The sequence below is a fragment of the Thunnus thynnus genome, chromosome 3, assembly GCF_963924715.1.
Source record: "Thunnus thynnus chromosome 3, fThuThy2.1, whole genome shotgun sequence".
Lineage (NCBI taxonomy): Eukaryota > Metazoa > Chordata > Actinopteri > Scombriformes > Scombridae > Thunnus > Thunnus thynnus.
In genome coordinates this window covers 22,036,973-22,060,993 of record NC_089519.1, presented here as the reverse complement: position 1 = coordinate 22,060,993, position 24,021 = coordinate 22,036,973, and the positions used below count along the sequence as shown (strand labels likewise).

The following is a 24,021-nucleotide window of genomic DNA, read 5'->3' as shown; positions in this document are numbered from 1 at the left end:
CTTTATGAAAAGCAATTCCACCTGAAAATTGTTCTTTTTATGCTCATTTCCTCATTGCTTAATTATCCCAGGGGGCAGAAGTATTTCTCTTCAATGACACCACAACATTTTCTGTAGCCCCATCTTCAGGTAAACTTTATATTTTAATCATTTTGCTAGTACGGCTCCACAAATACAAATATCAGTATGACTCACTTTGTTCAATCTTTTATATGGTGGAGTTGAATGAACATCTCGCAGTATAAAAGTGTCATCATCATCAAGAGATCTTCTCAAATGCAACATTATGCATGGAAGAACTACTTGACCGGAGTCATTTACCAGGCACAAAGTTAAATTTTAAAAGGTGTTAACTCTATTTTGTAGCATATCAAAATGTTACCACTTTCAAAACAACAATTTTATGTTGTTACTTGGAGAAGCCAGAGGCATTTTTTCCATGCACCACTGTTTTTTGCACAGCTGTTTGTGTAAGAGACCAGTATATGACTGACTAAGAAAATAATGATTTATCATCACATACCTCTGATTGTATATTCAATCTCACGCCAATTTGTGTGCTGGTTTTTGTCACAATAGAGCCCCTTTATGTTGACAGAGCATCACTTGGGTACAGTGAAATGCAATGATTAACTTAGCGTCAGTAAATGTGTCTTGCTCAGTACTCTGTCACCTTACTTATCCTCACTGTTTCAACATTTATCTTTCTGTCGACTCTGGAGGCACAGCAAAATGAAATTTGACAACATACTTTCAGAAATTAATGGATTTGGAAAATTCCAAATTCGGTTAGTCCTGATTCAGATCCTCGCTCGAATTACTATGCCAGGTCACTTCCTGCTGAATAACTTCATGGCGGCTGTTCCCTCTCACCACTGCAACATTAGTGCTCTGGATGATGGAGGTTTCTTCGGGAATTTGACTCAGGAGCAGAAACTGGCTGTTGGTATTCCAGCAGAGCAGGATGGGACTCCGAGCTCCTGCCTGATGTTTTCAGAGCCTCAATATCAATATCTGTCAGCCTCAAACAGCAGTGAGGATGCATCCATTGTTCAGTGTCAGAATGGATGGGTGTATGACAACAGCACCTTTAAATCTACTTTGGCAACAGAGGTAAGAGTCATTCATTATTCATTATTACTTATTAAAAAGTAAGTTGTATATTACTAATATAAAAATACATATTTCTTGTTATCAGACAATATTTGGCATTCTTTGATGTTGAAATTGTTACTAAGTAAATGTTGTTTATTTATTTTCAAGGACCATGTACAATATTAAACATAAATTTTGCCATTTGATGTATTTTACCAAAGTTAGCTTAACACTAATTTTCATCTGCAGTAAATATAATGTGTGCAAAAGTAAGAAATATTTTGTTATGACCAAGTAAAATTTTGTAATGTTTTCAATGGTTTTAGTGGGATCTCGTGTGCAGCAGGAAAGCGATGAACAGAGCAACGGCCACCATTTTCTTCATTGGTGTTATGTGTGGAGCCCCTTTATTTGGGTTTCTAAGTGACAGGTAGGGGAAGAAAAAACATGTGCCTTCCATATTTCAAAAATGCCCCTAAATATTTGTTACAAATGTTATATAATATCAAGTCCTAAAAATGTTCTAAATCAATCTAAAAATTGTTTTTGTATTGGTACATACATAACTAGATACAGCAGGTTTAATGTTCACAATGTTCAACATCTTGTAGTTCAAGGAGTTAGCATTCTAATTGGCTAATTAGCACAAAACACAAAGTACAGACATTGTCGAGATATTTCACTCAAAAGCTTGAACTATTAGTCGATTAATCATTTAGTCAATCAACAGGAAATGAATAGGCAACTATTTTGATAATTGATTAGCTATTCAAGTCATGTTTTATGTAAAAATACCCCAAATTCCTTGATTCCAGCTTCTCCAATGTGAAAGCCTATTAGTGTTTTTCCTCTATGATATCATACTGGATATCAATAAAACAAGACATTTTTTGTCAATGTCTCCTTGGACTCTGAAAAACCATCTCAGGTGGAAATATTTCACTTTTTTATAAATATTTGGACCCAACAATTGATTAATTTAGAAAATAATCAACAGATTCATTGATAATGAAAATAATTGTTAGTTAGATAGAAAGCAGCCATGACAGATGACAAAAATACATGAAAACACAATAAATAAGACATTAAAACACCAGTAAGGCACTAAAACACGATAAAGACACAACTGATACAAACACAAAGGCTATGGTGATTAAAAAATCAGGTGACTGAGTGAATAAATAAATAAATACTCGTCAGGTTAAGAGTTAAGAGTTAAGAGTCAGGTTAAAGTTAATCCACAGACGGTGTGATGTCACTGGGCCTTTGACCCACACAGGCACAAAGAGCTGCTACAACAGGCTGCCACTTGTACGGCGCCATTTTTTTTTTTTTAGTTGCAGCCCTACTCAAAACTAAAATGTCAATTTTATGGTGGCGCTAAACATAAAGTCAGGGTATATCACAGTCATTAAGATACGTCATCTAGGAACCATGAATGTCTGTACAAAATTTTGTGCCAATCCAGCCAGTAGACATTTGTGAACTTTGACCTGGTGGTGGTGCTGGGGGGAAAGTCAGGGGATCACCAAATTCAGTATCCACTCTCTTGGGACCATGAACTTCATGTACAAAATTTCAAGGAAATCCACCCATTAGCTGTTGAGATATTTTGGTCTGAACCAAAGTGGTGGACCCACCATTGGCATCCCTATGGGGCATCCCTACTGGCATTTCCTATAAAATATTATACATAAAATACATTTTCAAAATATCTCCTATGCTGTGAATTTTGAATATACATGCAGAATATTTAACCCAAAGTTTTAAGCAAAATAATTACTCATTCTTATTCTTTTCCTGACCAGGTTTGGCAGACGGCCGCTGTTGTTGGTGTCTTATCTGTCATCCATGATGTTTGCAGTCTTCAGTGCATTCTCCCCATCATATGTGATGTTTACAATCATGAGATTTTTTACTGGGATGACACTCGCAGGAATAAGTATCATCTCTATTGTTTTAAGTAAGTAGACTGATGATACAACAACGTTGACCTTTGATTGAGAGAGTGTAAATAATATGTTCAGGCTTTGTTCATATTGGTCTTACAGAAACATACATTTTGTTTTATATTTCAGAAATCAAATGTGCCATTTTTTTGATCTTAGTTTTCATCTGTGCTGACATTTCTACAGATGTTGAATGGTTTGGCATTGAACACAGGACCTTCTCTGGTATAATTATAAGCCTGGATTGGACAGTTGGGAACTGGATGCTGGCTGGTTTAGCATACTGGATAAAGGATTGGAGGATGCTCATTCTGGTAGTGACCTCGCCTCTGATAATGGCCGTCTTTACTTGGAGGTATTCAAGTTTCATATTTTACACTTTGCAGCCTAAAATGCTGAATCTTGTGAGGTGTTGATGAGATGCTGAATGTTTGTCACTTTAGGTGGCTTCCAGAGTCTGCTCGGTGGCTTTTGGCAAATGGGAAGGCCGACACTGCTCATCATTACATTGTGAAATGTGCCGAGATGAACAACAGATCAAAGTGTATGGCCAATATCACACCAGAGGTAACATTATTTTTGCTTTTAGATAACTGACAATAAAGAAGAAAATACTGTACAGTAAATACAGATATATTATGAATGAACAGTTTGTTTGCTTTGCAGATGTTACTGGAATCTACTGAAACTAAAACTGATGGCAGGAAGTACACTTTTTTAGATCTCTTCAGGACCCCAAATACTAGGAAAATTGCTATATGCTCAGGGATAGTATGGTAAGTGTCAATTTCATGGGATGTGTTAAAGTAACTTTTTAGGAAATTTGCTTACTCTCTGTCTTTCTGAGAGAGAGAGAGAGGTGAGACAATTGACACCACTCTCACATCTGTGTGTTAAATACAGAGCTGCATGGATCCAGGAGGCGATTAGCTCAGCATAGTATTAAAGGATTTGGCTTGCAATTTTCGATTTTTCTTAATATCAACAAATCTCATGTACAGAGCTAAACCAACAATGACTTTATCTACTTACAAGTATTGTGTGTGTATCCAAGGCCTGATAAATCTTATTTCTCAGTGTCGTAGACCTCCATTGTTGTCCAAAAACTATTAAAAACACATCAATGAGCCACACCGCTACACCTGGTATCATGTTTCTTTGCCCCAGAGATGACTGTCATGTTAGTTACACAGACGCCACTGTGCATGTTCCATAGACTGTATATAAAAATGGACATAGCGAGGTGTGATTTTGCTCACTGATTTGCATTGGAGCCGGTTTGAAGCCCAGAGTTGCTGCTTACAGTCGGCGCCATCTTCACCTTTTGGAGCCAGGACCTTCCAAATAAAGAGTGCGGGGTGTTGGCTCATATGTTCTGGAAACACACCTTGCTACCTTGGACCAGAGCTAACACTAGCTTACTGGGAACACCGAGCCCTGCACACTTGGGCAAACATTAGCTAACTAACACAGCAGGTATCATAATCAAGTAATATTAAACTTACCGAAATGTTGCAACAGTGGTCAGACTGAGCGAGTCCCGGAGCCAGAGAGAGCAGGTGAGCCAACTGTCAATGACAACTGTCAATCAATGCCATGTGGCAGACATTAAAACTACTAAATGGCTTTGAATCTTATTAACAGAGCAATAATTTCAAAAATGACTGCCAGCACACCTATTAGAGGGCCAGAGTCTATTGGAACCAGGGATTTTTTTGGTGTGACCATTAGTGGTATTACTTATTGTATTGACTTCCGTATTGGCTTCAATTTCAAGCCTTCTTCGTCATTTACAGAGCTTCGCTAGTATGTGCTACATAACACAACCTCTTGACTTTGTACTACATTGTACATTGTAAATAATTTTTGTATAAAGTCAAGAGGTAGAAAAACAAATTTTTGGTTTGGCTATGCACATGAGATTTGCTGACAATAAGAAAACTATGTAAAATTGCCAGCCATATCCTTTAAGGGATAGACGGGGATACAGCTAGCCTGGCTCATTCCAAAGTTAAAAAATATGCCTACCAGAACCCTCTGAACTTCCTCTAAAACTATAATTTGATGGCTTTACATTTCTCTCTGTTCATGGATTACAGAAACTAGTGAACAATGTGTTAATAAGTGAGCCTCAGAAGTGTTGGTGGGTGGATTTTTGGACTTTGAACAGGACCAGATTAGCTGATTTCACCTGTGTCCAGTCTTTATGCTAAGATAATAATTGCCTGACCAAGCATACAGACATGTGTGTGTTACACATCTGCTCATCTAACTCTCAGACAGAAAGTTATTAAGTTTATTTGTCAAACTGTTGAGCTATTTCTTTAACATAGTTTAAGTCATATAAATCAAATACTAGGAAATATTGATTATTTATAGATAATATCTTTCTTTCTATCAATTATACAGTATAATATCAATAAGTACTTTTAATACAATATTCTATTTTCATATAATATGCAATATTAATATTATTTAAATTGAGGCTACAAAAATAGCTTTCAGCAACATTGTCGTATACTGCTATTGCTCACTGGCTTATTCATTATCAGTAATGTGTATCATCTAATCATATTTTATGTCATATTTTTACTGTTAGAGCTTTGTATGTATTCACTGTTCACTCATGTTAAAATAAACAAGTTGGTACAAGTTTACATGCTTTTTTCCATTTTCTAGGTATGGGGTCGCATTTACATATTATGGGATAAGTCTGAATATCACAGGGTTTGGACTAAACCCATACCTCACACAACTTGTATTTGCATCCATTGAAATGCCAATGAAGATTGGTGTGTATTTCTTCCTGGAGAAAATTGGTAGAAAGCAGGGTGAGACCTGGTCCATGCTGTTGACGGGGCTCTGTCTCCTCATCAACATGTTTGTTGCACAAGGTAATTTTTTGTTTCCATTGAATCTAATTGTAGTTATGTTTTACTTTATTTAATTTGCTGCATTTTCATTTTTTGAGAATTCTCTTGATCAAACATTTTCCCTCAGATAAGGAGATCATTCGTACGGCTGTGGGAGTCCTTGGAAAAGCCTTGTCAGAAGCATCATTCACCATCATGTTCCTCTACACAACTGAACTCTATCCTACAGTCATACGGTTAGTCAGCAGCAAACAGAATGTAACTGGTTTGCCCACAGGCAATGATCTTCTACTCTGTTGTGACTACATGTATTACAGGTTCACATTAACCTCAGCACTTTGATTTTGCAGACAGAATGGGTTAGGCTACACCGCATTTCTGGCACGTCTGGGTGTGTCCATATCCCCGCTCATCATGCTATTGGAGGATGTGTGGCATCTCCTCCCTTCACTGATTTACTGTGCAGTGGCTGTTGGGTCTGGTTTAGTGGCTTTACTCCTGCCTGAAACATTAAACACCCGATTGCCAGAGTTCATCGAGGATATTGAGAAACCAAGGTAAAGAGAACACTGGAAGATTAAATGTAATTTCAATATTAAAGCAACAGTAAATGATTAGCCACCTCACTGAATGCCACTGCTAAAGAATAATCCAGTCAACTCTGCAAAAGCTAGTGGGATATGGGTAACCACAATTTATACAGTTTACATGATATCTTCATAAATACTGTTTTAATCATTTGCCTCAAAAATAAAAATTGTTGTTCTTGTCCTTTCCTGAACTCAGTAATCCATGCATGATTAAACCACTAAAGTTTTATCTATATTGCAGGGTACAATCAACAAGGAGGAAGGAGATCCAATAAAAAAATCACCCTTATTGATAATGAGTGTGAAAATGAGCCTATCCACTGTTTGTACTGTGCATAAGAGAATAGAAGAAGCCAAGAAAAGTGTAACTGCAAATTTACCTGTAGTTGGCAATAAAACACCAAATGAGAATTTGACTATTGGTTTTATTGGAATAAGACATTTAATGAATGTTAAATGCTTGTTAAAGGACCAGTGTGTATGATTTAGGGTGATCTATTGGCATATTGGAATATAATATTCATAAGTATGTTTTCATAAGTGTATAATCACATGAAACTAAGAATTGTTGTATTTTCACTACCTTAGAATGAGCCCTTTATATATACATAGGGAGCAGGTCCTCTTCTACGGAGCCCGCCATGTCTAGTAGCCCAGAATGGACAAACCAGACACTGGCTCTAGAGAGGGCCTTTCACATTTTTTCACGGGTTTTCACAGCAACTGTACATGCTTGAAAGGGGAGGGTGAGGGCGAGGGGCATTCAGTTGGTTGCAATCTGCAATCTCACCACTAGATGCCACTAAATCCCACACACTGGTCCTTTAAAGTGTCAAGTGTTTATTATTTATTATGTCCTGCTGTCATGGTACAGGGTATATGGGCCATTTCATTATCAGGTGTCAGCCCAGTGACAGACAGACTTGTGACCTGCAAAGTTCAAGTGGCTATAGATAATGGCTGGATTGATGGGGTGGTGTCATTTGCCTGCTTGTCTGTTTGTTGGTGTTGACACATTCTTCTCTATACAATGACTCAAGACAAATACTTGACAGAAATTGTACGGTCTATGGTCTTTTCTTATATATTTTTTAGTTGGAATAGGTTCCGAAGTATCTTTAGATCATATTTTAAAGGGGATATACTATGCACATTTACAGGTCTGAATGTTTAATCTGGGACTCTACTGGAATATCTTTGCATGAATTACAGTTCATAAAAAACTCCATATTTTTACGGAGATTTTAGGCCGTTGTAGCTCCTGTCTCGTTGTAGCTCTGTATGCTACGCCAACAAATTGAAACAAACTACAGTTGTAGAATTTCACTATTTTCATCATAACAGTATATAAATAACAGAAAATCACAAAAATCATAATATGTCCCCTTTAATGTGGTCTCTGTGACTTAGGCTCATTTAACAGCCTGACAGCAGTACAGAGATATTCCCCTCTCAAGTTTTAAGTGAGCCTTTACCCTCCTAACCAATCAGAGGAGGCCAAAGTCAGGGGTGGGAGCTCATGGCTGTCAATCAATATGTGAATGTACTTCTGGCCTACTACTTCTTGGGAGACTCTTGATGGACAACTATGAAACTGTGATTGGAACAATGTAAAACATTTACAAATGTTTAAACGATGAAGAACAAACTAAACACTTATAGCAGCTAATTAACCTTCCTCCAAAATATGACAAATTAATTATGAATATTCATGTGAATATAACATCTAATTTATCAGATTTTGAAAACCACATTTAAGGATCCTTATGTTTACTCTCCAGTTTCTGTATCATAATTCTACGAATAGAAGTTTCCTGTGGATGGATCTGTCCAGCAAAACACTTCCATCAGAATGTTTGTTCATAGAAATATCAGATAATAATGAAGACGCTGCTCAATGCCAATGAAGTAATAACACAACAAATATAATTTTTAACAATAAATTCCTACTAAAATGTGTCAGTTGTAACATTTTTATCATAAACGTATCAGCTCACAGTGTTCAGTCAGTAGTACAACAAGCTAGTAGATTAGCTCGCTTGCAGAAGCGCTATCTTGACTACCCTCGCTGGTCACATGACCCTCTCCTTGCAGATCATAGTTGTCTGTTGGGAGCAGGGCTGTAGTTGTAAATAAAAAACAGCCACATTAAGACAATTACAAAGTCAGCCTACTATCACCTAAAGAATATATCAAGGATTAAAGGACTTATGTCCCAGCAGGATTTGGAAAAATTTGTCCATGCATTTATCTTCAGTAGACTCGACTACTGTAATGGTGTCTTTACAGGTCTCCTTAAAAAATCAATCAGACAGTTGCAGCTGATTCACAATGCTGCTGTTTCTGTCCTCACTTAGGCTAAGAAAGTGGCTCATATCACTCCAGTTCTCAGATCTTTACACTGGCTTCCTATCTGTCAGAGAATTGATTTTAAAATACAACTGTTGGTTTGTAAAGCACTGAATGGTTTAGGGCCAAAATACATTTATGATCTGCTGCTACGTTATGAACCACCCAGACCTCTCAGATTGTCTGGGACAGGTCTGCTGTCTGTCCCCAGAATCAAAACTAAACATGGACAAGCAGAGTTCAGTTTTAATGCTCCACATATCTGGAACAAAATCCCAGAAAACTGCGGGTCTGCTGCAACTCTCAGCTCTTTTAAATCAAGGCTGAAGACTTTTTTGTTTGCCGCTGCCCTTTATTAAATCAAATAATTATTAATTTCTTACATTGCACTGTAACTTTTACTCTTGTATTTTATCTGTCTTTTTCTATTTTGACTTTTTAAATTTTCTATTCTCTCAGCTCTTTAATGACCGTTTTTAATTGCATTTAAATGTCCTTTTATGGTGCGTTTCTTTTGTACTTTTTCTCAATGCTTTTAATGTTTTATGTAAAGCACGTTGAATTGACTTGTTGCTGAAATGTGCTATACAAATAATTGAGAATTTGGGAGGGAACTTGTACTAAAAACTAACCATTTAATGGTGCTCCATCTAATATTTGAAGGGAGTATTGCAATGCTTACAGATACATACAGTATCAACTGGCATGTATTTTAGTATTATGTCATTAGCAAATGATTAATTCTAAAAAATGTGTTACTTGTCAGATTACTTATGTACAGTTGAGTGAGCGCACTGTGTCTGTCAGCATTATCTTTCACACAGTCAGACTGTCATACTGTAGCTGACCATTAACCAACAGCTTTTATCAATAGGCAAAAGGCTAGTGGCTCACTTTCAAACTAACATCTAGTGTGCTTTGGTGTATATTCCCCAAGTTTCACTCCCAATTGAAACCTTTGCTTGTTTCAAGATGAAGTTTGAGAATGTGCTGGCAGAGGTGGACGGCTTTGGGAGATACCAATTAAGAATGATCTTCTTGATAGTAATTCCTCGTATAACTTTGCCTTTTCACTTTCTGCTTAATAATTTCATTGCGGTTATTCCCCCTCACCACTGCGACATTAGCTCTCTGGATGATGGAGGTATTTTTAGTAATTTATCCCTGCAGGAGAGGCTCGCCGTTAGTATCCCAGTCCAGGAGGATGGGACTCTGAGCTCCTGTCGGATGTTTGCAGAGCCTCAGTATCATCTGCTGTTCAACTCTTCCTACATTACTGACCTACCTAGGCTTACAGTGTTGTGCCAGAGTGGATGGGTGTATGATAACTCCACCTTCAAGTCTACACTGGCCACGGAGGTGAGTTTTATTTCAATTTACAAAGCATCAAACTTATACAAAGCTACTTTATTCTTCATTTATTGTCTCTGTTTTTCACCCCACAGTGGGATCTGGTCTGTGAGAAGAGAAGAGTGAACAGAGCGACGGCCACTATCTTTTTCATGGGGGTCATGCTTGGAGCAGCAGTATTTGGCTATCTTAGTGACAGGTGTTTGTACCTTCAGCTATGAAATTAGTGTGGTTAGATTACACTGCTTTATCATATCTGTTTTTAGAACAAAGGAGAAATTAACTAATTGCAACTGAGTTTTTACTGCAGTACAATACTTATAATTTTAGGTTGCATTAACCTCTGTGCTGTTTGTAGTATCAGCTGTTTCAGATATCAATTTTGCCATTGCCAAATTTAACTTACGCCTGTATGGAGTCAAGAACTGAGTCATGCATCATTATGCATAAGACAGTCATAAATATAGGCAGCGCAGCTGCACTACGGCCCATGATCTGATGAGCCTCGCCTGTACTGCAGGGTCAGCACTCTAAAAATTAAATTACAATGCAGATAGTGTGCTAATGGACAATCTGATCAGAACATAGATGCACCAAAGAAATAAGCAAATCTCATACTTCTTATTTGGAAAGTGGTTAAATTAGTTAATACTTAACTATTAGCATGTACAGCATAGTGTAACTGAGTGGATCTCCACAGGGTAAAAATAAAACTCTTGACCTGACCTGACTCTATTTCTCTCCTTTACTCCAGCCATTACATTAACACTAACCACACAATGAACATCTATATTTCATTTTACACACTGTAGCCACTTTATAAGACTTCTTAGACAACTAACTAAGGTTTTTACATGACAACCCTGAGTTAATCTCTATTATTTTTGTCTCCCAGGTTTGGCAGGAAAAATGCACTGCTGGTGTCTTATATGACAACCACCCTCTTTGGATTTGCAAGTGCTTTTTCATATAATTTCATCATGTTTGCTGTCATGAGGTTCTTTACAGGATTTGGAATTGCTGGAATCAGTATAATCACCATTGTCCTTTGTGAGTGTTATAATTATAATTATAATTTTTATGCAATTCGAACCATGGTAATACACACACACACACACACACACACACACATATACTTATAGATAGATAGATAGATAGATAAGTGACTTTGGCATTTAAAGTCTTAAACTAACAAAACTCTAAACAAAAAAACTTTTCTTCACACAAAATACCACCACAGGCAGTACTGAACATCACTCCTTAACACTAACCTTTTTATCAACAACACAATAAATATTATAAAATAAGGTAAAATAATAAAATACATTAAAAAAAAATATGACATGTTGCATCTGACTAGTCAGTAAACTAGTCATTTATTCTATCATAGTCATGTCTGTTTTAATAGATTTCATTGGTCATCATAGGTATTGAGTGGGTGGACATCAAGCATCGGACTGCAGTGGGTGTTTTAATGAGCATGGATTGGAGTGTTTGTACAGCTCTGCTACCTGTTGTGGCCTATTTTGTGAATGACTGGAGGTACCTGACCGCCACAGCAACCAGCCCACTGTTTCTGGCAATGATCTGCTGGTGGTGAGGAAACATTAATAACTGAGATTTCAGCCATAACCAGCAATTTCCTACCTATCCATTTTAACAATATGAAGCTGCCGTAACATCAGCATGTCATGTGTAATTGAGTGTTTAATACATTTTTTTACAAGCACAAACAATGCTTTTTACAGTGTTTAAATCTCCTTACTCCCATTTACAGAATGACTTCTACGTTTGAAGTGGCAGATGTGTGACTTAATAACCTTTTTCAAATCAAACTTTGTCACAGGTGGCTCCCAGAGTCTGCTAGATGGCTGATAAGCAATGGAAAGGTCAATACTGCTCATTTTTATCTGAGCAAGTGTGCAAAGGTCAATGGCAGAGAGCAGTTCATGGCTGACCTAAAGCCTGAGGTACAACATTTCACCTAATCTGTTCATTTCTAGTCAGAAATTGATACCCAGTGTGACTCCTTTATCTGACTAAAGTTTCCTTCTTACTCTCCAGATTTTGTCCAAAGTAATACTTGTAGAAAATCAAAACAGAAAATATTCTTGTTTGGACCTTGTGAGGACACCCAGAATGAGGAGACTGGCTCTATTTATTGGCATTGTGTGGTACTGTACATACTTAATTTTTGCCTTTAAACAACTTTTAAAGGTGTTTACCTTCTAAATCTTGCAAAAATGTATAATGTGTTGACTCCACTGTCCATATATGATTGCTTAAACTGAGAACAACAAACTTTGTTTAAAAATGGATGAAAAATTTAAACACAGCATGTCCGTAAGTCAGTGGTAAGTGGCTGTGGACACTGAGTCTGTTTCACCATGTAGTGAGTATTGACTTATAGTATATCACAAAGCAGAAGTACTGTTGCTATGGTTACCTGCAGCTTAATATACCATACACACTAATTTAGAACAGTGGTTTGATTTATTAAGATGTCCTCTTATATGATTTTTACAGATACCTGCCAGCCAATCAGAAACTAGTATTGCATTTAAAGTTGAAAACACATATAAATATACACTGATAACATATATTTTCTCCTCTTCTGTTCATAGGTTCGGGGTGGCCTGTACTTATTACGGGATCAGCTTGAATGTCACTGGATTTGGTGCGAATATTTATCTCACACAGTTCCTGTACGGTGTGATTGAACTTCCAGCAAAAGCATTCGTCCTTTTCACTCTGAACAGAATAGGCCGAAGGTTGAGTCAGGCTGGAGCACTTGTTCTGACTGGATTCTGTATATTCTGCAGCATGCTTATTCCTGAAGGTAAATGATAAATAAATGATCAAGTGTGTGTCTCTTTCAAACTGTAAGGTTATTGTGAGACTACTGTAGCTACTGAAACAATAACAGATGACAACAACAACTGAAAAAGCAAAACTTGGAATAAAAGTAAAATTTGCATTTTTGATTTTCTAAAGGAAGAGTATATAAGTAAAGAAACAACCACCGGAGGACGCCAGAGTCATGAATAGCTAAATTCTACATAAAGTGGTGTTTAAATGTCCTTCCACAACTTTTTCTTTTCAGATATGGGGGTGTTTCGGACAGCTGTGGGTGCTTTGGGCAAGATGTTCGCAGAAGCATCTTTTACAACTGTATTTCTGTACACAACAGAGCTCTACCCAACAGTAATGAGGTCAGTGAATTAAAAAGAGTTTATTTTACACATTCAGAAACAGCATCTAAATCTATCTGGAGGCAATTTCCAAGTTATTTATGCATGAGTAAGTGTTCCAAATTTTAGGGAATTGTGGTTCCTGAAACAGGCTCCTGATTGTTACAAGCTTGTTGTATTTTTGGTTTCACAGGCAAAACGGATTGGGCTACAGCTCCTTCTTGGCCCGTATAGGTGTGTCTGTATCCCCCCTGATCATGCTCCTTGAGGAAGTGTGGGTCAGTTTACCGAATACTGTTTTCTCCCTGGTGGCCATTGGTGCAGGCCTGTCAGCTTCTTTTCTCCCTGAGACACGAAACGTCCGCCTACCAGAGACTATTGAGGATGTGGAGCAGACAAGGTAATGGGCTTTATTTTTGACTGCAACATTCACCATAAGAGTTACATGTTATAAAATGAAAATGTCTTTTGTTTTTCAGAAGAAGATCAATCTCCACAGCTGATGAGAAATCTCCGCCTTAAATGTTTTCTTCAGTGCAACCAGAATGCCATAAAACTCTGACTTCCAATGATTGGTTGCAGTGAGTTGCAATGAATGTCAGTGGTGGTAGTATGTTTGAATATTAAAAGAATAAAGATTTAAGTGTTTCTTAAACCTGCATCAATTGGCCACTTGATAGCAGAGTCAAGCATTTATATATTATCATCTTATATGGCAGGTTTGTTAACAAACAGTTGCCTATTTAGGCACCCAGCAGATACGTAGTAACATTAGCGTTCATTTGGAGTTATGTTTCTGGTGAATGCAAGTCCAATATTCACTGTCTTTTAAGCTCAATTTTTGGTCTCCATTAACTCCAGAGGGAAATCTGGCTCTTCAGCAGATAAATGATCCACTATGTTCACCAGCTATTCGCTAACTTTGTCTGGCCTTTGCTGCTCATCTGCTCACTGTGTCTGGAAACAATGCTGATGAGATCAGCGGAGCCATTGAGAGGGCTGTAAAACCAAAATAATGAGCTGAAAGATGCTGAAATGCTCTGTAGAGCTCAGGGGATCACTACAAGCAACACTGTTCACCTACACTTAATGTGGTCCATTGTTGACGTAGAAATAATGAGTATAGCTGCTTTAAATAAGCACAATAGTATAACTTTCTACAATATAGTATTTTAATAAATGTGATCAAATCTATTACAGATTAATTAAAATTTCTGTCGTTACACTTCACTAAAAAGAGGAAAATGCATCTTTCAGCATTTTGAGGGTCATACTTTTGGTTTAGCTACTAGACTGATTAATATTTAACATAGCAGACAATCAAACAGCAGTGGCTTCACTTCCACCTAAAAAATTAAGCACCTGACGGCCAGAGTTCGTCAAGAAATCTGAGCTTTCAAGGTAAAGAGAAAGTGTTGTTAAAGGATGATTCAGTGTTTTAATATTAAGGTAACAGTAAACTATTATCAATCATCTGGAGGTCAAGATCACAAACTTGGAAATATACAGAAAAACTAAAAGCAAGGCCATCACAGAAATGAGACAGACTGCAAAGGCTGGACCATATGTGCTCTGAAGGTTTGCTAAGACAGATTCCTCGGGCAAAAGAAAACCATGGAAGACCAGAAGTGACCTGGCAGATGAGCAAGCCAAGATGAACTTAATTTAAACTGAGGCTCAACATGTCGACAAGGATAGGGAACAATGGAGGGAGCTCATCATGGCCTTATGTTGCACAGGAGACAAAGAGGATGAGGTAAACTATGAGCCACTGAACTCCACTGCTAAAGAATAATCTAATAATTCCACTTATTATACAATTTACAGAATATATTCCTAAATAATTTACATCTGAGTTTATCAAAGATTTTGTTTGAATTATTTGCCAGTGTAAAAATAACAATCTATACTGTAATTTATGTTGATATCTTTTTCTAAACTAAGTAATGTGCACATGATAAAATGATGAATAATAAAAAATAATAATAACAACATTTTGATAATGAAAGGCGGGATGCTGAGTCTGTCATAACTGTAACATGTATTTCCATGTCTTCATGAAGTGGTAGATTAAGTGATTTTGTATTTTGCTCTAAACAAGTAATATGAGTCACATGTTTTTTTCCCTCTTGATTGATTTCACAACAATAATGTGTTTTGTAAAATTTGTTTAAAAAGCGCAGATTCCAATAAATGCTTGAACCAACAGTCAACCACTATTTGTGTGTTTGAGGCAATGATCCTACAGTATGTGCATAATTTAGATAGTAAAGAGATACACAGTTTACGCTGTTACATTCAAATCAGTATAAAACTACAGTAGGTCTGGGTGTGTGTGTATGTGTGTGTGTGCGCGCGCGTGTGTGTCAAAGTCACAGTCAAAGTCAAAGTATCTTTATTGTGCCTTGAAGGGAAATTTGGTTTACGGCCAGGATATACAGCAACAAACAACAGGACGTAGTGAGCAGAGTGAAGGAGTTAAAGGAGTACAGTCAGCATTAAGGTCAAAGTGCAGAAGTCAAGTAGGCAGTGTGCAAATAAGCAATATCTAGACAACAATAAAATACTATCTACCATTTAACAATTGAATGGCAACAGGGACAAAGGAAACCTTATATCTCTTAGTCCTCATAACGGGCACCCTCAACCGACAACCTGAGGGTAACAGTTCAGACTCTGTCCAAAGGGGGTGATCTTGGCACTCCAGAAGGAAGTAGCCTTTCTGAACACCTGCCTATTATAAAGGTTGGTAAGCTAACTCCTCCCTGAAATCTTACTAGCCACTTTGATGATGCTACCAAGCCTATTTTTATTGGCCAGAGTCAAATTACCCTACCAAGCAACAATGCAGAACATTAAAACTGATTCAATAAAACTTCTATAAAAGAGAGTCATCATCTCAGGAGACATTAAGAGAACACATTTTCCTCAGGACAAAAAGTCACTTTTGGGCCTTTTTTGTCTTGGAAACAACATGAGATTCAAAACACAGTTTGTTGTTGAGAAGAACACCCAAGTATCTATAGCTGTCCACCAGCTCAATGTTAGCACCTTTAATGCTGGTTAGTACAGGACTAGGAAGAGTCTTCATGAATCTGATTATGATGTCTTTAGTTTTAGACACATTTAGTTGGAGAAAGGACTCATCACATCAAGATACAAAATCATCTACCACAGGCCCATGATGTTACTCCTCCCGTTCAAGAAGACTAATAATCACAGAGTCATCCACAAATTTGATAATGAGTCTTTTAGTGTGGTTGCTGCAACAGTCATTGCTGTACAAGATGTAGAGTAGTGGAGAGAGAGACAGCAGCCTTGAGGAGAACCAGTGGAGGAGTGCAGCTGATTGGAAAAAGAGCCATTTACCCTCACACACTGGGACCTATCAGTCAAGAAGTCCAGTATCCAGCCAACTAGATTAAAATCCAGTTTAAAAAGTTGAATTAGCTTTTCTGCCAACAGATGTGGCTGGATAGTGTTAAAAGCTGTGGAGAAATCTATAAACAGTAGCCTGGCATGAGCTTTTGTCCCTTCAGGGTGGCGATACAGAAAATGTAGTGGTGTGATAGTAGCAAATTGCAGGGGATCAAGGGATTTCTCCACCTGTAATAAAACCTCATTTTTAATGAGCTTCTCTAGTGTCTTCATAATTAAAGATGTCAGCGCTACTGGTCTGAAGTCATTTAATATTGCTTAATGTGTGTGTGTGTGTGTGTGTGTGTGTGTGAGAGAGAGAGAGAGAGAGCGTCATTATTTCATTATTTGTCTGTTTTGGTATATTTAACCTGCCTGCCTGTATGCATAAATCCACATTACAGAGGTACAGTACATGTGTTTGTGTACACCTCTGTGCAGGTGTAAAATTTGTAAAATGTCATTAAATGCACATTTACAGTGGTCTCTTTTTGTATAGTGTGTGTTTATTATAAATTACACAACAATAATAAACATTATATAATGTACCTTTATTATTATTATTATTATTATTATTTTATTACTATTTACTATAAAAGTGAGGCAGTGAGACAGGAAATAACCCAGTGTACAGGGAATATTTAACCCAGCAATAGAGTTAACTTCACTCACTAGTTAGGGTCAAATGAACAACTCAGCATTCTGGGCTAAATGGTAAAACCCAGCAATTGTGTCAAACCAGCCCAGTGTGTGCTCTGTCCCATAGTTACCCAGAAGTTGGGTTATTTTTTAGCCCAGCAGTTTTTTGAGTTCTTCTACTGGCCAGTATGAACAGGAGGAATGATTCTGGCCAGAACAACCTATTTCAATATTCAATTGGACATCTGACAGTTGTTTTAAGACAGACATTAAAAATTGTGAACCTTTAAAGGCAATGCCTGGGCTGGGCTTAATCAGTTGCCTATTGTATTGTATAACATTTCTCAGAAAATGACTGACAGTCACTAGAAATCCCTCTATTACATAGGAAATCATTTACAGTCAAGTACTGTATCTTTGTGAAAATGTCTTGCTCTTTTTTTAACTCCTCAGTGCTCAAAGACATGGAATTCATAACACCTACATATATGATAAGACATGCATGTCGACATATTTGCTGTTTAAGGCAGTTAATGACCTACACATCATTTGGGCCTGACCCTTTTCACATTGATGCATTTAGGTGTGTAGGGGGGAGCTATACATGACAAATCTTCCACTGTTGGACATGACACAGCTTTGTGTCATACAGTTTAAGTGTCTAATGGTATGCCAGTGACAATAGTTGGGGTAAGACATTTCGTCTGGGGATTCAAACTGACTCTCTAACCTTAACCCCTGAGCAAGCATTGTCAGTTTGTCTTTGTTATACAGTCTCATTGCTGACCATTAACCCACTGCATTTAACAATATGTAAAACTTTCAAACTTACATTGTGTGTGTTTTGTGTTTGGGAATAATTCCTCTCCTCTCTAATGTATTAAGATCAGAGTTTTATAACCTTTGCTGCAGTCATAATGCTGTTTATATATGATTGTAAAAAAAAAAAAATGCTGCGTTCCAGTGTAACAATGCTGAATTTTGCATCCAAAAGTACAAATTCATGGCTTCTTTTGTTTGCTGTAATGCAATAAAGAGATGATATTTAGTAAGGAAATGTAAACTAAATAAAATGATGACTCATTTCACTACATACCGAAGATCCTACTTTAACCATTACCATGAACGCACATTGTCCTTCACAGCTTCATAGACAAAAGTTAGTTTAGTGGTTAAGTGAGGTAAAATATTCACTCATTTCAACTGTAATCCAGCAGCCCTTGGGATAGTCAAGGGTTGTCTCGTTTGGTGGCAAGTTGTCAGTCTACTTCTTCTTCTACTTCTTCTGCTGTCATTGGCGTATGAAGATTATATTTTTTTCAGTTTCAAAGGAAGGTATTTTACACACATTGGGAGGCCACAATGAGGTTTGAGAACATTCTTTCTGATATTAATGGATTTGGAAGATTTCAGAAAATGATCATTGTAATCAACTTCATCGGCCGCTTCACTATGCCCTGCCACTTCATGCTGAACAACTTCATAGCGGCTGTTCCTTCTCACCACTGCGACATCAGCTTTCTGGATGATGGAGGTATTTTTAGCAGTTTATCCCTGTCGGAGAGGCTCGCTGTTAGTATTCCAGTCCAGGAGGATGGGACTCTGAGCTCCTGTGAGATGTTTGCAGAACCTCAGTATCATCTCCTGTTCAACTCTTCCAACATTACTGACCTACCTACAGTGTCCTGCCAGCATGGATGGGTGTACGACAACAGAACTTTCAAGTCTACTCTGACCTCACAGGTGACTTACATTTCTTTTTATTTGTACAATATCAAACAAACATAAAAGTACCCCTTCTGCCAAAGAACATCATGAACTTGTCCTTTTTCTTTATTTTTTTGTACAAGTGGGACCTGGTGTGTGATAAAAGAGGGAAAAACAAAGCCACTGCTACCATCTTCTTTGTTGGAGTGATGTTTGGAGCCATGTCCTTTGGGAGTTTGAGTGACAGGTATTGCAGCTTGGCTGTCAACTGAAAGATATAATTACCGAGTGTTTCAACCATTCAATAAATTACATTTGGAGACTACGTGACTTTCCACAGGTTTGGCCGAAGGATCATGCTGCTGGTGTCATATGTGTCAGGAATGCTGTTTGCTGTTGCGAGTGCTTTTTCTTCATCTTACGTGATGTTTGCGGTGCTGAGGTTCTTCACTGGGTTTTGCATCAATGGCATTGTCATTGTCTCAACAGTCCTCAGTAATTATATATTTTATTCTCTGGGTTGTTTAATTTCTAAACTAATTCTTAAACACATCCTACATTATGTTGTGTTGATTTCAGAAGTCAAGGTTACCAAATGCAGGTCTATAAAATATAAAAGAAGTATATTGTGATCCTTGCAAAGCGACAAGCTTCTTGTTCTTTGCAGGTGTGGAGTGGGTCGACATCGAGCACAGGAAACTGGTAGGAGTGATCGACAGCTTATCCTGGACATTTGGGAATGCAGTATTTCCACTTATTGCTTACTATGTGACTGATTGGCGGTGGCTGATTGTTAGTGTCACCTCACCTCTAACCTTGGCCATTATCACCTGGAGGTATGACTCAAAATATCAAAACTTTAAGTCCAACAGAGGCATTTGCAATAAGCCCTTATCTGGAGGGTTTGCGCTTTGGTTGTTTGGTTAACATTTGAGAACCAAGATTTAAGATAAATATAGGAAAAGGAGATAGTTTGCACACTAATATTGCAATTTCAAAATTTGAGTAGTTTCAACCATCAAGGTCTTTGTCTGACAGGCATCGATAGGAAAGTAGGTAGTATATACAGACAAAAATGAAAGCCCCATCTACAATTAGTTATATGATACACTAAGAAAAACATTCAAAAACAACCTACAAAGACAATTTGATAAGGACCTCGATGATAGAAATGTTGCCTCATTAAACTTTGGGATCTTGCAGTATTCAGTGTGTGGACAACAACAACATTCTTCTTTTGCATTCTATCTTTGTCTTGTTGATATGCACAAAATCAACCACATTTGTTGGTGATGTATCCCAAGCATTAAGTAAAAAACATCTTTCCTTTACATTAGGTGGATGCCAGAATCAGCCAGGTGGCTCATTGCCAACGGAAAGCTGGAACAAGCTCAGACCTATTTGAAAAAATGTGCCAAGATGAATCAAACAGAGGAGTTAACCAACACACTTAAAACAGAGGTTAGCGTATTCCAGATGATGGTGAAGTCAAGTAATAAGAGTCAACAACATAATCTTGGACCTGTAAATTATTCTTTACATTTTCAAACATCAAATGTTTTAAGAATAATGTTGCTCGTATTCTTTCAGACACTGTCCACTATTGTTGTGACAGGGAAAAGAGATCGGGCTTTCTCCTACCTCGATCTGATACGAACACCTAGAATGAGGAAACTGGCTCTATGTACTGGTATAGTTTGGTATGTATGCTTTATGATTTTAGGTTGTAAAATATCTGTGTTCATTTTTTGATTACAGCCATTTTAAAAAGGTTTCCACTTTCTCTGTCTTTAGGTTCTGCGTGGCAACCGCATTTTATGGCATCAGTTTCAACATCACAGGCTTCGGGGTTAATATCTATCTCACTCAGTTTATCTATGGTGTAGTTGAGTTCCCAGCCAAGATATCAGTTTACTACTTACTGGATAAAATAGGCAGGAGAAGCACTGAGATGGGAGCTTTGCTGATTGTTGGAGTGTGTCTCGGAATCAACATTGTGGTACCTAAAGGTGGATATTCATTTATTTCCAGACTTGCATCTAAACCTTTTGGTCATTTTGTTGTTTTATGTGATTGTTTCAGGAATTACAATGTCGTTTGTATAATCTTTTTAGGATTATACAAACTTCTGTAACAATGCATTATTGCATAATTTGTTTTTGTCCTCTCAAATTTCTTTTCTTAGATATGTCTGTTGTAAGAACAGTGGTAGCAGTCATTGGCAAAGGGTTTTCTTCTGCATCCTTTGCAACTGTTGTGCTCTACAGTTCTGAGCTATATCCCACTGTAGTGAGGTAACTATGCACGCCTTTCTTTCCACCATTATTCTGTCAGCCTAAAAACTTTTCATGGATTTGTTTTAGTCAGAAAACTATGAAATGACTACACTCTGTACAGAACTCAGCTGCCAGGCTTTTAACCAGAACTAAGATACACGATCACATCACACCTGTTTTAGCCTTTTTACACTGGCTACCTGTTTGTTTTAGGATTGTTTTTTAGATCTTATTGATTAACTTTAAGGCTGTTCATGACCTGGCTCCAGATTATATTTTAGACCTTTAATTCCTCATGAACCTTTGCGAGTTTGAGATCCTTGGGCAGAGGTCTTCTGTCTCTTCCAGAGTCCAGGCTGAAAACTAAAGGGGACAGAGCCTTTGCCATCAGGGCCCGAGACTCTAGAACGACCTGCTCGAGGAATAAGGCTGTCTGAGTCAGTGTCTTCTTTCAAGTCTCATCTTAAAACATACTTTTACTGGAAAGCATTTCCTAATTTTACCTGAGCTGCCTGCTTATATATTTTTTTTTATTTGATTTTATTTGTTGCTAATGTCATGTTTAATAGTGTTCAAACCCTGAAGAGGTAGAGCCCTTCCTTGTGTTGGTTTATTATTTGTCTTCTGCCACGGCTCAAATTGCTGTGAGCTGGAATGAGCTAAAACCATGAAACTTAGCACAATAACTGGAAATGATGTGCATGCGCTTCTCAAGAAATATGAGCCCAATCAGCCAGATGGTGGCGCTGTAATTAACTCAATTTTTGAAAGGCCACGCCCCTCACACTGTAAGTCTAACTGACTTGAAATTCCAGCTCAATGTGCTCTACAAAAAAGCCTGTCCTGATGGACAAAGTCTGCCATGATGGACTTTTTGCTAATTTGCATAAACTGAAAAACAGTGAAATGAATTGAACTTTTTGAATTTTGACTGTATCAACATCAAATTTGGTATACAGCCTTGTGGGACTGAGATACAAATTTCTTTAAAAATGAGCAAGATCAGTTGAAAAACATGGCCACCATCAACCAAAACATCATTGCAAATATTGGCCATAACTCATTAACTGATTGTCCAGTCATCATAAATTTTGATACATAACTTAAGTCTGTGATTGGGAACAGGTCTACCAAAGCATTTTGAGCCCGGCCCATAGAGGGCGCCAAAAATACCACAAACGCGTACCTGAAAACCCAGTGGACAGAATTTCACCTAAATTGGTGTGCTTATTCTGGGGGCGAGTATTAACCAAAACGTGAAGCACAATATTGATCTATGCAAGTGGTTGTGGCCTATCACATATTTGCTCATAACTCAAGATGCCTTTGAGCAATCCTGATTAAAATCACTGGAGATATCCGGCACTATCTCCTGAACATACACACTGAACATACAACTTTGAGTGTGCAATTATTGAAATGCTGCATGCTTTCTGATGATGAAACAAGTCTGAATTGGTCTCACTCCTTCTTTAAACAGAATTAAACTAGCTGAAGTGACTTTGCTCACCTTTGTGAAGCCAGAAACCTGATCATTTTTGCTCACAGCTTTGATTTTGGAAGATTGAGCTGCTCTCTTCAGTTGACTGCAAGAAGGTTTGAACCCAGGAATTGCTGCTTGCAGCTATATTTATTTTTAATTTTGTTTTGTACTCCCTTTGTGTTTTATGTGTGGATTTTTTATGGCTTTTAGTTTGTTGTAATCTCTGTGTTTTAAATGTGATCTGTTTTACTGTAGAGCACTTTGTAACTGTGTTTCAAAAGCTATATAAATAAAGTTCATTATTTATTATATACAGTTTATCAACAGTGTGAGACATGGCATAGATCTGATGTACTTTCTATGTGAAGTAAAATCATATGTCACAAGAGTAGAACCTGAAATTAGTCTCCTGTTTATAATGTCTTTTAGGCAGAATGGTATGGGCTACAACTCCTTCATGGCTCGACTCGGTGTAGCAGTGGCTCCTTTGATCCTTCTGCTGGATGATGTGTGGAAGGACCTGCCACAGGTTGTCCTGTGCTCTGCAGCTGTACTGGGGGGAATGGTAGCAAGAGCACTGCCAGAGACACGCAACAGGTGCCTGCCGGAGACCATAGAGGATATTGAAGAGCAGTCAGTGGCATGAGTGCATATTCAGCTAAGCAAAGCTTTTAGTAAAACAAAAACAGTGATGACAATATGTAGCCTGCAGTGTGTTTTGTGTGATTTTATGTGTTTATGCTTGAAGTAGAAAAACCTTCCAGTTTTATGTAGCTTAGTAGGTTGGAAGGATACTTAGGCAGGTGGGAGGAAAACCCATCAGTAGTACTACTACTAACTTAAAGTCATATGAACAAAGTTGTTTTATCTTGTGGCCCCTTGGAGGGTCCTGACCACCAAGTTGGAAAACACTGGTATAAGGTGGTGGTATAATATGAATTGTATACAATAGTTACATCTGTGATCAAATAAAGTGTTTTAATGACAAGTGCATTTGACCTGATTTTGTTACCTGAACATTGAACTAAGACAGTGCCAATATTTTATCTTTACAGCAGACTGTTTAATAAACTGGGATTCTTAGGTAACACATAAAAGTCAA

General features: G+C 37.6%; 3 protein-coding genes across 4 annotated transcripts; all 3 read left to right on the top strand.

Moving 5' to 3' along the window:
* The first annotated feature begins 633 nt into the window (after positions 1-633).
* Positions 634-6,986, top strand: LOC137179796 (solute carrier family 22 member 7-like). The gene is made up of 10 exons (XM_067584752.1): positions 634-1,113; positions 1,422-1,525; positions 2,904-3,058; positions 3,231-3,399; positions 3,488-3,611; positions 3,711-3,820; positions 5,724-5,938; positions 6,045-6,153; positions 6,268-6,474; positions 6,749-6,986. The coding sequence occupies exons 1-10, from the start codon at positions 733-735 to the stop codon at positions 6,780-6,782; spliced, it is 1,608 nt and encodes a 535-aa protein (XP_067440853.1). The 5' UTR covers positions 634-732; the 3' UTR covers positions 6,783-6,986.
* Positions 6,987-9,633: 2,647 nt separating this feature from the next.
* Positions 9,634-15,610, top strand: LOC137179795 (solute carrier family 22 member 7-like). 2 transcript variants are annotated; one of them, XM_067584750.1, is made up of 10 exons: positions 9,634-10,215; positions 10,302-10,405; positions 11,102-11,256; positions 11,634-11,802; positions 12,053-12,176; positions 12,271-12,380; positions 12,831-13,045; positions 13,310-13,418; positions 13,591-13,797; positions 13,880-15,610. In XM_067584750.1, the coding sequence occupies exons 1-10, from the start codon at positions 9,829-9,831 to the stop codon at positions 13,917-13,919; spliced, it is 1,620 nt and encodes a 539-aa protein (XP_067440851.1). In that variant the 5' UTR covers positions 9,634-9,828; the 3' UTR covers positions 13,920-15,610. The 2 variants fall into 2 exon arrangements, with proteins under 2 accessions (XP_067440851.1, XP_067440850.1); XM_067584749.1 differs by having other exon boundaries at positions 9,649-10,215; positions 13,877-15,610.
* Positions 15,611-18,650: 3,040 nt separating this feature from the next.
* On the top strand, positions 18,651-23,605 carry LOC137179794 (solute carrier family 22 member 7-like). Its single transcript, XM_067584748.1, has 9 exons — positions 18,651-19,196; positions 19,304-19,407; positions 19,501-19,655; positions 19,828-19,996; positions 20,498-20,621; positions 20,751-20,860; positions 20,955-21,169; positions 21,346-21,454; positions 23,349-23,605. The coding sequence occupies exons 1-9, from the start codon at positions 18,816-18,818 to the stop codon at positions 23,563-23,565; spliced, it is 1,584 nt and encodes a 527-aa protein (XP_067440849.1). The 5' UTR covers positions 18,651-18,815; the 3' UTR covers positions 23,566-23,605.
* Positions 23,606-24,021: the final 416 nt, after the last annotated feature.